Source organism: Zootermopsis nevadensis, unplaced genomic scaffold (assembly GCF_977971745.1).
Source record: "Zootermopsis nevadensis isolate Lab colony 2312 unplaced genomic scaffold, Znev_1.0 Znev_ptg000010l, whole genome shotgun sequence".
Classification (NCBI taxonomy): Eukaryota; Metazoa; Arthropoda; class Insecta; order Blattodea; family Termopsidae; genus Zootermopsis; species Zootermopsis nevadensis.
Genome location: NW_028259142.1, coordinates 658,325 through 672,247, shown reverse-complemented (window position 1 = coordinate 672,247; position 13,923 = coordinate 658,325). Strand labels below are relative to the sequence as shown.

The following is a 13,923-nucleotide window of genomic DNA, read 5'->3' as shown; positions in this document are numbered from 1 at the left end:
GCATTGGTATACAAAGATAAAATTAAATTGCTCACTTCAAAACTCTTTATTAATTACTTTTGAATAAAATTCTAATTTTTATTCATTTTCTGCAATGCAGTATGAAATGAGAATGTCTAGAATTTTAATATTGAGGTACAAAAATGTTTCAGCAAATATACCACGAATATTACATGTTCCATATTATTCAATCACACTTGGGCACACATTTTGCGGCTCTCTATATATGATTACTTGTCAAAATGTAGAATGACACAAGAAAAATAAATGCCTTAATCGAGTTTCAAGCCAATGGTCCAAACTACTACAATTCTGAGCAGGCCACAAAACAAAGTTCTTTGTCTTCACTGATTAAACAACAGTAACTAACTCAATACTTCTTCCACTCCAGTGCTCTGAAAGCATAAAAAAATAATTTTATCTCAGAAGACAGCAATCTTCAGACTCACCACCAACAAAACCTCAAATCCTACAATTTTCTCTCTTTTTACACATAATTTTCCAACAAATATATGATGCACAAACACCTTTATTTGTACAATGAAAATACTTACAAGCTACCAGCCACTCATAACATGAATATGTTTTCCTAAGATTCAGTCATACATGTTTCTATGGTTTGTAACATAAGGGACTTCCAATACATCAATCAACTTACTTCTGTAGAAAAATGCAAAAAAATTACAATGTTTTATTATCGGTTCACAATTTTGTTGAATCGTATAAGATAATACCTTCAAATACAATAATTTATTAAAAATCCACCATATGTGTTTTGGCTACTTTTAGCCACTGTCAGGAGACTAATGCTATCTGATAAAGATAAAAAACCTCACTCAAAATTTTTACCATAAAAGCACATAGAGATATTTTAAAACTACCTGTATATTCACTTTGTTATAAGTAGTTAACTCACTGCTATCAGAACCTGCAGGTTCAACACTGACAACACCAAAGCCCATCACCAGCAATGATCCTGAGTCCAACACCATCCAGTTGCCATCCTTACAGCCCACCTCCGTAAGATCTATCTTAACATTATCTTCCCATTTCCTTTTTGATCTGCCCAGTGGTCATTTTCCATAAGGATTCCCTACCAAAATTCTGTATGCACCCCTTGCCTGTTCCATGTGTGCTGCATATCCAGCCCAACAAAGCCCCCTACATTTCACTATCCTCACTATGCTAGGTGACCCGTACAATTCACTCAGCTCCTCATTATGCAATATTCTAAATTCCCCACTTACTTCATCTTACTTAATTTTAGCAAAAGTATTAATATTTTTAATTATACATGCGCACACCTTTTTTTCCATGTTTCTACACTGCATATCTTCCTTCTTAAGAATATTTACTAAATAACATGAAAATGCAATAAACAGAAACATAAAATATGTGCAATATTGATTTTATGACAAAAATTGTGCATGAAACTTTTAATAACTACAACAAATAGTCCGAATTCAATGAAGATGGCTAAAAATAGCTTTTCACGTATAGCGGATATCTGTAACGAACAGTTGTATTTAAAGTTATTAATACTAAATGGTAATGCTTCGTCTTTCCTGTCACCTTACTGGCTGATCTTGTCCCAATTTTAAATTTGGGAACAAACAACAGAGACTGCCCTACACATAGATCCATGGCCAAAGCTTCACATTAAATTATACCCAGCGATGTCTTAAAGGAACGCCCATAATTTGAATTCTAATTGCAACCACTTGTTTCTCCTTCTATCCTGTTTTTGTTTTGTGCCTTCATATCTTTATTTGCTTCCAGCAATCTACAATTTATATGAGTTTCTAAATATCATGTCTACTGTAATTTAATTTTGTATATTTGTGTCATATCAAGATGGCCTGCACGGTGTCACTACCACAAAACGTTACAGCCACAGCCCATATAATTAAATTTGTATATCCCACGTACGCATAAAACAGTTACAGTGTTGATCTGACCACAGTACATATCTCAAAAATCAGTTGGAGTTGGATAGTTTACAACACTTCACATTGTCAGGCAAGTTGCATTTTGGTTTAGACTGGTGTGTACTATAACCCCATTTTAAATAAATGCAGAAATAAACTGCATCATACTTTATTAAAAAACATCAGAACAAGGAATACTTCAAATAAGTCACACACCAGCCTGATATATATACTTTCTCACACTGCATGTGATTTTTAGAGTTTGTTTGCAAGTCACTTAATTATGCTGTTAGTAGCTCACACCATATAATGTTGATGACAGGATTATTAATGAATAATGAATTGGAAAGGATGTGGAAGGAAGCAACTATGGCCTAATTTAAGGTACTATTCCAGCATATGTCTGGAGGGATTGAGGAAAATCATGAAAAACCTCGGTCACTCCCTCCAGCCAAATGCCAGATGTGCCTTAAATTAGGCCATGATCACTTCCTTCCACATCCCTTCCAATTCATTATTCACTCACCATCCCATCACTTAACACTAGACAGTCTGAGCTACACAAGCATTGTTAAATAAACGAACAATAAATAAAAGAGTGTGGTAAACATTTCCAATTTAAAATGTCTAAATGGCCTGAGAGACATCTATCAGGTGAGCTAGTAATGACATTATCTCTCAAACTGATTTTATTCTGTTTCTATGTTGCAAGGCCTCCGGGTCAGCTGTGAAGAAATCAGAAACCTAAAGAAACAAGCAACTGGGAAATGTGTAATGTGACCAAACCAATTATAATCATTGAAAATTCAGTAGAAGTGGTCATTATATTCTGCCATGACTTGCTCTTTCAGATACACTACACATACACTGTTCATACACTCTTCAAAAAAAATTACATGTTGGTAACAGCAATGATTGCATGACCTTCACGCAAATTACAAACACAGATAATGAAGAATGATGACAAGGATAAAATGGTTTTACAACATGGAACTGCCGTTACTTCCGTCTTAAAATCTCTGATATACTTGTTACAAGCACCAATCCTGGATGTTTTGTGACATACGAAAATCACATAATTAATTGTCAGATTCTGTTTCCTGAAAACAAAAAATACACTGTAACAATAAACGAAAGTAATTATATAAATGTGCATTAACACTTGCTATATTACTGGAAAAACACAACAGAGCTTGCCACACCCCGCGACAAACTATCTACGTACCTATATATTACATAGGGATCTTACCGTAAAATATTTAATGGGGTTGTCATGTCCCTCCAGAAATGGATAAAATCTGAGAACAGATGCTTCTTGATTTATAATTGCAAAGTCTGCGTACTTACTGTTGGGTCACAGTCTGCACAATGCCAAGAATAGCCTCTTCTTTTCGGCGTCTTCTTTACAGGGGGATCCAGACAAGTGAAATGGAAACACTTCATGCATTCATCACACCTAACAGACAAATGTGAATTACAAATTCAGAACATGTGCATGTATATATTAACGTAAATGCCCTAGAAGATGATGCTTCGCTAAACTGATACACGCGCGTATTCTCCGTAACTGCGATATTGCCGAGGGGTACACCTTTTTTATGGCTCCGATCTGGCAACTTTGACTAAAAATATGGGAATGAGACATGTTTCTGCCACATCTGTTCCATGTCTCCTGACAAATGGGCATAAATAATAATCTGTCGCTCCTGACTTTCTCAAACATCATCCATTCCGTACATCCAGATCTAGCATATTAATAATAATAATGTACTGTGACAAAGTCTCACCTGACAAGATTCTGATTGGAGCCCGGTCCATTACACACATCACACTTGGTCATGACGTCTGTGTCCCTGACCTTCTTGCTGCCCGACGATATCCTCACACTACTAGGCCGGGCCCTACCCGTTATAGGTGACGGAGTTGAATGTATCGTTTCAGTGCTTGAAGTTGCAACAAACATTTGAGGACCGGAAGATGACACTCCCTCCCCATATGGCATTGGTATTGGTTTGATCTAAAACAGAACTCATGAACACTGCAGAGAAGAAGTACAGCATTTCAATTAGGGCCATAAAATATACCACAATGCTGTACAAACACTTGTTATTACTTTTTCAACAGCCATCATGTAACTCAGCAATAAATGTTGAGTACACCAAAGTACTGCGGAAACTCAGAATATTACTCATGAACACAGTAAAATAAAAATTCCAATAAGAGATCACAGAAGTACCTTTATCTTAATTCTGGGGGTCTCTTGTTGGTTGGGGTTCTCCATGTCAAGACTCTTCCTCTTGCGCTTGCGTTTGTGCTCCTTACTAGGGCTCATGCCTTGTGAGTCAGGGGAGTAGCGATGATGCTTCTCCCTACGCCTCTTCTTGCTTGCCCTCTGCCCCTGATGTTCTACTGAATTGCTTGTAGTTGCCACAGAATTGGAATTTAGCAACAGAGGCAAAGTTACAGTTGCTGTAGGAGAACTGGCGCCTCGTATCGTGAACGTTGGTCTGGGAAGACTGACTGGTTGCGGCTCTAAGGGTTTGATCGTGACCTGAACAACATAAATTATACTTGCAACTTAACACAAGACCAATGTCTTAAAAAATAATGAAATCTTCATTTAAGTATATTAAAATCCTACATAACAAATGCATATGCTCACAGTTCTTATTTTTCTGATCGTGATTTAAAAATCAAAATGTCAATTTATTTTGGCTATCAAGGCAGCCCTGACTGACTACCAAGTTCCTTTCTGAGGTTAGATTTTATTCAAAGCACTCTATATTAAGTTTCATCAATGTCTGCATAAATTCTCCAAATTCCAAACTCTATGTAATGGAGATAACAAATGCATGTGGTTATAAAGTTTCAGTAATCATTAATATTGAATTTCTTATGCACCTCCTTAGCCGAACTCAGTTCAGACATGCATCGTAAATGTTAGAGCTGCCTACCTTTGGTGTCAATGGACACAGAGATTTCTCAACTTCCTTGTGTCGCAGACGACGTGGGGCCTCGGTGTCTACAACCTCAAAATCTGACCCCGATGACTCCTTGTCACACTCGGAACACTGCCTACAAATGAAAATGTCTTAAAGTTCCTAAACAGCACAAGATCCAGAGACTACCAGTTTCAATAATAATCTAGAGTGGTGGTGACATTCTGGGCAAAAAACATTGAAATTTGAAATGTCTTAAAGAAAGAAAACACTTCAAAAACTGTTTAGAAGACACACAACTTCACAAAGTTCTCAATCACCTGTTCAACTATCCCACTGTTAATGGTCAAGTTCACTTACCATCCCATGAGTTTCGTCTTCTTGGGCATGCGACTGAGTGGTGGATTTAGGCATCCCAAGTGATAGTAAAGGTGGCAGGTATCGCACTTGGCCAGGAGGTGTTGGTCCTTTGTCTGACGACAAATTCCACATTCATTGAGTGGGATCGGACCAGTGTCTGTTGGGCAGAGTTCGTAATTAAAGAGACACCAACACCTCTCAACTATGTAAGCAAGTAAGCACTAAATTAGGACAAGAACTGAGGTTCCCACAGCAGTGGAGAAGTTCGTGTTGGTCGTTCAGGTTATAACACCATGTAGACATGTAGGCAGACATCAGTGTTTTGAAGGAACATCTTGCCTCCATCTTCATCCCTGCTTGAAGATGGAGGCAGTATCTGTGTACTGTCACTGTAACAACAATTACTGAACCTGGGCCCCCACCTCTCAGAGAACACAAACATAGACTGATGTCTTATTTATTCCCACAAATTTTTGAGCATTTTACTGGTAATTAAGAGTGTCCCTACTTTACCCTAGAGAGTAACGGAAAACATACATTTTGGGAATGTAAATACAAGGTTTTAATGCATGAAAAACTAAGGCACCAAGGTACAAATACTTTGTAAAGTAAGACAAGATGATGGATACTTCCTAAACTAATAATTGAAATGTACGTATATGAAGGACAATGAACTCTTTCGGACATACTCACCAGATCTCTGATTAGAAACTCGTCCTTCTGGTCTCCCACTTTGAGATCTTGACCCAGAACCAGTTGGAGACACAGTCAGTACACGAAGTGGAGGTTTACCAAGTTCATCAATGGCAGGAAGATCTTTCGAAGGACAGACGTGCAGGATAGCAGAATGGTACTTATGAATTGTTTGCTTCAAGGTCACACTCGTCCTGCTGAGGTCTGCATTCTCCTTCAGCAGCTGTTCACAAAACAGAGCAAAAACTGTTCACTGGTGACACAGGATACCTGTGACATCTGAGCTAATAAAGGAACTGGCTTCTGCTGACACAAATTTTATATTTTAGTGCCATATAAAGAGAGGCTCGGAAGCCCACGTGACTTGGAGTAAGAATATAAAATTGAACACTCCTGTCAAAATTCACAAGCTTCAGAATGCCCACAGCTCTCCTACCTTACCCATGACTTTATGACACTGTGGTTAAGACGCAAACCGCCAATTGTGGTTTTCTGGGTTACGACACCACGTAGTCTTACAGGTGTATTTGAGCGTACATCCAAAAGATCAGTAACCACCTACGGCGTCACAATCTAGAAGACCGACGCCGAGTTCACCGTCACTGTTAGGACCTCAAATCTCATACAGTAACTTACTTGATCATATTTAAATCTCAACATTTGCTGCTCATCTTGAAGATGGTTGTTCACTTGAAGAAGATTCTCCAGTTTACCTTTCATAGAGGTCAACCTCATGTTACGATCCAAGTAATAGCCGATAAATTCCACGCTGAAAAATAAGTAAACTATTAAACTTCCCATTAAGAAGGATGGAAAAACACACACAGTTCTATTGATAATCAATCTCTTTCCATACAAAACAAAACAGGTTTGATATCTGATATGCCTTTAGCAATCTGCTTCTCTCATAAAACAAGGATAGCAGACTACAGCTTTAAGGCAGCTAAAGTCACACACACCTGAAGGCAGGAGGAATATGCCATTTCTTACGAACATCAACAAGGGCTGCCACTTGTGCTTCCTGAATCTCCAGCGCCTGTGTGTCAATGCCCATGAGCTCTGCTTTGAGCAGCAATTTCCGATATGCGGACGCACTTGTTGTCAGCAGCCGTGGCATCTTCTGGGTTGGTACTAAAATTAATAACAAACTCAGCACAAGTGCAAAGAGAGTAAGGCTGCATCGCACAATTTCAGGGCCTTACTGCAGCATACAATTTTGTGATCTGTGCATAATTTCAACCAGTATAAATTCTAAAATTTGCCCGACGTAACTTCAAAATTTCACACGTTTGTTAACGCAACACAACATCCAATAAAGAATTAGCAGGCATCTTTATGTCTACCTCTATGCGAGATTTTATTACCTATACTGAGGCTGCAGTTTATATTCTATAAAAACACTACTCAAAAAGAAACCTCCATCACATCTTTCAAAGATCCACTGAGCAAAGTTCTGACATAAAAGTTTTTGCACAGCATGATCTCGTTTACTCCCATCAATGGGTGTCACAGAAAACCTAGTTTATGTGAGCTCTGAACCATTGAGTACGAGGCTTTATACACCTCACAAATGTTTCAAGTTTTGCTAAACATTCCAAAATGTGTAACTTACAATGGATTACATTTCAAACCCAAAACCTTAGGCATTACCTACAGACCATCAATTTCACCACAAACATTTTTCAGTTTATACTTCTGGCTACTCCCTGCAATCAAATTAAATAAAAATGAACGTGAGTTAATCCCATTTATTCATCGTACAACATTATTATGGATTTTATACCAAACACGTTACTGCTTCCGAGTGCTAGAATTCTCCGTAATATCGTCTTACCCCAAGGATGGGACCTTGAAGATTTGTGCGACAGGTACTTTTGCCGGTACTTAGCAAGTTTACGCTGGATCCGCAGCTGCTCAGTTGTGTTGCTGTGCCCTACTTGCTGGTACTCGATCTGACGCTGTTTGGTACGCAGCTGTAGAGCCAACCAATTGCGACGTCGTCTCCTGCAAATCATAAATTCATGTTTAAAGAACAGAAGAATGCTAAATTTATTAATTTTATAACGCAGACACTCAAATTAAATTCTAACAATAAAAATAATTAATTTCCATACCCCTGCATTAGCTGTTCCCTACAGTATCGTTCTTATTTTCGTGGTAATTGCAAGGCTCTAGAAACACACTCAATTCCTACAGATTGGTTAACCTTTGCTGTATGGAAATATGGGATTTAAAACAGAGAACTACACAGCTGCAAGCCTAACTTTAACTATGGGGTTAACAGTATGGTACAGTGACGCAACGCCAACTGGACTGCATGCAAGCCAAGACGCATGTTTTACAAAGGTTAATCCACTGTGTACTGACGATGAGACAAGACGCATAGGCACTGAAAAATGACACAGCAATTCCACATTTTCAGAAAAGTCCAAATAAATGTAGTTCTAAAGTCACTGATAAACATTTTCCACATCAAGCATAATTTAAATCGAAGATTTCTGTCTTCTGGGTTGTTGCGCTGTGTAGTCTGGTCGATGTTTACCAACGTTTCAGAGGTCATACTGCCTCCATCATCAGGGCGATGAGTATGAAGATTCCTGTCTTCTGGGTTGTTGCGCTGTGTAGTCTGGTCGATGTTAACCAACGTTTCAGAGGTCATACTGCCTCCGTCATCAGGGCGATGACATCGACCAGACTACACAGTGCAACAACCCAGAAGACGGAAATCTTCATACTCACCGCTGTGAGAACCTCAAGTCTTACATAATTTAAATCAACTACTGGTTAAGGAGATTTGGGTGAAGATGTAAAATTCAGCAGAAACTAGCGATAAGCCTGTAATATCAGCAAAGCAGAAGAGTCATGACCCATTCCTGTTCTGTCACAAATATATCAGCTATTTTGATTGTCTCTCAGAGCCTATTTACAACGCAAAAAACAATATTTCTCATGCCACTGCCATGACTTCTTGCCTGGAATCTAGAACCACCCCGCTGTGTTTATTAATTGCATGCACCGAGTACACAAAATGTTTGGATGAGGGAAAACACAACTACAAACTGACAATTTCTTTGTGCTGAAACCTAAACAGCAGTGCTTCTGTTACCTCATAAGCATTTTGTCAGTATGCAATTTGCAGTGTGCATAGAACGGATCCGCCTGATCCACTTCCTCGGAGTGAGCTTCCGACAGAAGCCCTTCCCTCTGAGCACTGTAACATAAAACACGTAGAATGTCCCATAACCATTCACCCATAAAAATATGTATTGCAGATAAACTACTGCACATCAAAGTGTGACAAAATTACAAGATCCTCACAGAGTGGTGACGTCGGTGTTCACAAATTCTCGTTTAGTACAACGTGCATATGTAGAAGAGAAAACAAACCCACCAGGTCACGTGAAAGAAAGTGCGACACATGCCGGCATCACACCCAATGCAGACGCCGGTGCGGCTGAAACGCGCGTCTTCGCAGAGGCAGCAAGTTTTAGCGCCCCACTTGCTGTATGGCATCTCAAACAAGGTCACGCTTGAGAGTTTGTCAACTTCGCCAAACGCAACTCCAGGCACATACAGAGCGCACACCAAGTGCACCCACTTTCCGACATCCGTCTCCTTGAAAATGCCGCCTACAAGATCGACAAACATTATTCCATACCCCCATAAGGAAGTAAATTACATGACACTAGCAAAACTCACATCTCTCGCATTTATGCATCCACAAAGTAGTCAAAACTGACTGTAAGAAGTTTAAAAGTATTCAGGTGTCCTCCAATGGCATTACATTCATACAAATGTAACATAGATCAATCGGTTCAAAAGTTTGAAGTGGAAAGACACACAATCAGCACGGTGACCTCACAAACCTACTTTTGTTCACATAAGAAAGGTAAGTAAACTAATAAAATCCTCCCAAGCCATGTTCACTTTTAAGCAGCATTTTGATACTGACGTCTCAAAAAACACAGAGAACATACAATAATTTAACACATTAAAAAGTACAGTTATGTACAGAGAAAATTCTTTATATCAAGAAAAAACAAATAAATGCCAAGACCTTGCTTCTGAATTCTTTGAATTATATGAAAGAAAATAGTTGGGAGGGAGGGAAGCTGAAAATCCCTCATCTAGCACAATGTTTTCCTAACAATTGTCATGACCATCAGAACTGATGTAAAATAGATAACGATGGATCTGACGACTGCCATGGATATAAATAAACACCAAAAAATATTATCACAGCTCTGAAACATTGTAAATATTTCAGGAAACAATCACATTAATAAACAGAAAGGAACAGGGGATCTAACCTCTTTGTATGTGGCCCCTAAATGTACCTTAGAAATAAATTTTATAAAATGTAATGACAGAAATACTCATGTTGTTAACATAATTAACTGCACGCAAAATTCAATCCCCACCTCCCATCTGAGACAGTACCGTTACCTGAATTTGGACATAATTCACATGCAGGATTTGTGACACCAGCACGACAGGCTTCACAAAACCACGGTTCTGTTGAACACGAGGAAATAGTACTCGATACACTTGCTGTGTCGGATACTCCATAGCAACCTTGAGAAAAACAAGAGCATCGAGAAACATTATCTTCCTTAGAAATGCATGCGCAAAACTTGGGATGCTCAACTCATAATGCACCTGTGAATTTCCTTACCTTCGTGGACAGTAACTCCACAACCGTCACATTCAACAATTTCATTTGCATCATCGCTCCTGTCGCCTAAGCAGCCGCAGCAGATCAGCACCTTCACAGCCTCCTTCAAATCAAACTGCAAATGTAAATACGAAACTTAGGCACAATTCTGTCTCTCAAACATCCTATCTTTGTCAAATGTTACTACACTTTGCTAAAAATATTCCTAGTTATGTCACAGGATAAGGTAAAGAAATATGAAATCTGCAGTCCCTCAGTCAGTAAAGCGTCTGGCTTGATGAATGGGATTGAACTCTGAGCTGCAGGGGCAAGTTCTTTTCTCTTTGCCATCCTAAACCTGTAAGGCTATGGAGTCTACCCAGCCTCCTATCCAACAGACTATGAAGCATCTTTGACGGAGGGGGGAGGGTTGATTGGTTAAAACAACCAAGCAAGAAGCTGGCCACTGATATCTATCAAATGGGAAGTTGGGACTATATGGAGCTGCCTTCAAGACCTCAACTCCTCTCTTCATCACAAATCTCCTCTTCTATCCCACTCCATACTATTCCCAAAAACTTAACACACTATAGTCCTATATCAATAGCATTTCCAAATTACCCATAACAATTTACTGCTATTTATGGATTAGATCTACTTTTACACAAATTTAAATGTTTGCTGTTTCTTAAGTCCAAGTGTGTTCTCCCTCTCAACAGAATTTCCTGCTCATAACATAAAGGGCAAGAGAACACATTACTAAAACCAAAATAAAAAATACTTAAATAAAGTAGTCCATTACTGCAATGAACAATCAGACTACAGAAACACATTTGCTAACTGCAAAGAATCACCTGATGTTTTGACTCAGTTTGACGTTGTTTTGCCTGCTGAATCACATCTCCAATTGTCAAGTTCTGGTGAACAGTCAAAGGATGTTTCACATCTGGAAGAATCTCTCCAGCACTATCTTCTGAATCTTCTGCATCATCATCATCATCGTCGTCGTCGTCGTCATCGTCATCATCATCATTTACATCATCTGACAAGAATATATTTATTGGTTATAAAATATTCAGAAGCCAGTATTGCGCAAATAAGTAGAGGAGAAAGAGTCCATGAATTTTAAAATGTAATACCCAACCTGCTTTGAATGAAAACTACGCCATACTTTAACAAAAAAAGCCTGCAGATGATATACATTGAATTCTGTTGGTCTTTACATTCTTCCACTAAAATAAATTTAAACAAGTGATGCTTGCAATGAATTACCCTTTCCTCCACCATCATCGTCTGAATCTATAGAATCATCATCAGACTCTTCAAAATGATCTTCAATGCGAAAGTCACTGTCGTCTGAACTCTCTCCTAAATCAAAATCCAGCAATGATTGGTGTGCTGGTCCAACAGGTTTTACCCTGCGCTTGTTAGGGTCTCGTTCAACTGCAAAGAAAACATAACAGACCAAAATTAATATAACTTTTAAAATTAACCGGTCAAGTCTTACAGTACACAAAGCGGCATTTCCCTTCAGGCAAACAGCTTTTAAAATTCTACTTATGTAATTATTTCATGTTAGTATACCTATCATGTCACCAGAAAATAGTATAAAAATAGTTCTGATTAATTAATATACTTCAATACAACATACATCCACTCATATTATTCAAACAAAATTAAATATTTTGTCTCGTATAACTATTTACACATGCAGCCCTGCACAGTACTAGCATTGTGCGCACTAAGACGTTCAAATGTTTCCACTTACAGAAATCCATGCGCAAACGGAAAATTTAAAGGTCGAAATTTTCCAACAAAACCGCGTTGTTCAATAATAACTTCTTTCGGCCGAAAATTTGGCAATGGATAATTTCATTGTTTTAGTATTTTACTTTACAAACCCATTGTTTTGTAAAGAAATCCTATATCATCTGCATCCCGAGCGTGAGACATTTTTCTTTCCAAAAAACTGACAACTACTACACAAATCATGCAATTTTCTTAAAATCATTGCACGTTTCCACCACAAGTACAGGCAGATTATGATTATGCAACGAAGTATTGCGTCAAGCTATTTTCTATAGTTTGATTCTGCTACGCATTATTGCTATTTTGGGCACACAGAAACACAATATGAAACTTAATCACATATTGAATAACATTGATTACAAACCGCGAAATTTAAAATTGTACAGTCATAGACTATAAAAACGGACATTGTCGTACCTTATATGCATATGTATAATTACGAATAATTATAAACGAATATCTCACACCCAGTGAGACTTGACATTGTGGAATCTAAAATATTAATATTTACATTATTTAGAATTTACACCTACCTAAAATACTAAGACAACAGAAACTGCACATTTTATACCAATGGTTAGGCCTCTAATCAGTCATAGGTTCTTCATAAATTACATAGAGACACAGTCTTTTAATAAAGTAAACATGATCGTAATCACATTCTTAAAACTGAAGCATCTCTAGTTTCTAGTGTTCCATAAATCCTCCAGAACACTTACTAAATATCAAGTGCTTGCCTAGTCCTCCATGTGAAACCCATTTTGAATATCATACTGTTCTTTGATCATTTATAATGTCACTTATCAAAGGGCTACGTTCTGACAAGCCAGGAGTCAAGTTGTTTTGGGCATTTAATTAGCAACTAACAAAATTCTACAACTGGCACAACTTACTATTTGCCCTGAGTGCCATAACCCCCTTCCTCAGATCCATAGCATACGTCTTAACCAGCTAAAACATAACCGCTCACCAGCAGCATTCCACAGATGGCAGGCTGTATGTGTAGCATTTACCTTGTAAGAGAAGTGACATAAAAGAAATGTCCACTCTCAGGAGAGGTGTTGGGTCACCAGACTATGGGAACAATGCACTTTCTCTAGATCATATTGTTCACTGAAGGCCAAATGAATGGTTCACTGCAGATCTGAAATGTTCCATCATTTTATGACAGCTGTTTCATATTTGAGGCCAGGCTCCACTCTTATTTTAATGCTTATGGCAGGGACATCATCAACCTCAGTGTTCCACTACACACATAGTTTACGAAGGACATGTGTCACCTATTGTCCTGATTTTCAATTTTCTCTGTTCTTGCTCATCACTTAACACTACTTCTAATATGTTTACATCACTCTTGGTTCATACGCACATTCGTGTTCCAAGTGATATTTCATGTGATAATATTTTGTAATTGAAAATTCCAAATGGTATCTATAAAAGTCTAGCAAAATTTTTGGGCTGTGCATAATTCCTCCTTGGATGAAATGTTCCATCCAAACAAAACAAAACCTTTAAACATTCCTAAATGATATAACATTAA

At 38.1% G+C, this 13,923-nt stretch overlaps 1 protein-coding gene across 5 annotated transcripts; it reads right to left on the bottom strand.

Moving 5' to 3' along the window:
* Positions 1-511: 511 nt before the first annotated feature.
* On the bottom strand, positions 512-13,430 carry LOC110834795 (PHD finger protein 14). Of its 5 annotated transcripts, none has more exons than XM_087345985.1 (17): positions 13,397-13,430; positions 11,847-12,017; positions 11,429-11,616; positions 10,596-10,710; positions 10,367-10,495; positions 9,312-9,549; positions 9,027-9,131; positions 7,755-7,924; positions 6,880-7,051; positions 6,557-6,689; positions 5,921-6,143; positions 5,228-5,384; positions 4,883-5,003; positions 4,165-4,479; positions 3,716-3,945; positions 3,276-3,384; positions 512-3,028 (listed from the first exon to the last, which is right to left on the bottom strand). In XM_087345985.1, exons 1-17 carry the CDS (start codon positions 13,413-13,415, stop codon positions 3,008-3,010), a joined length of 2,616 nt encoding a protein of 871 aa, XP_087202111.1. In that variant the 5' UTR covers positions 13,416-13,430; the 3' UTR covers positions 512-3,007. The 5 variants fall into 5 exon arrangements, with proteins under 5 accessions (XP_087202111.1, XP_021930000.1, XP_021930001.1 ...); XM_022074308.2 differs by lacking the exon at positions 13,397-13,430 and adding an exon at positions 12,476-12,542; XM_022074309.2 differs by lacking the exon at positions 13,397-13,430 and adding an exon at positions 12,343-12,484.
* Between the last annotated feature and the right edge of the window lie 493 nt (positions 13,431-13,923).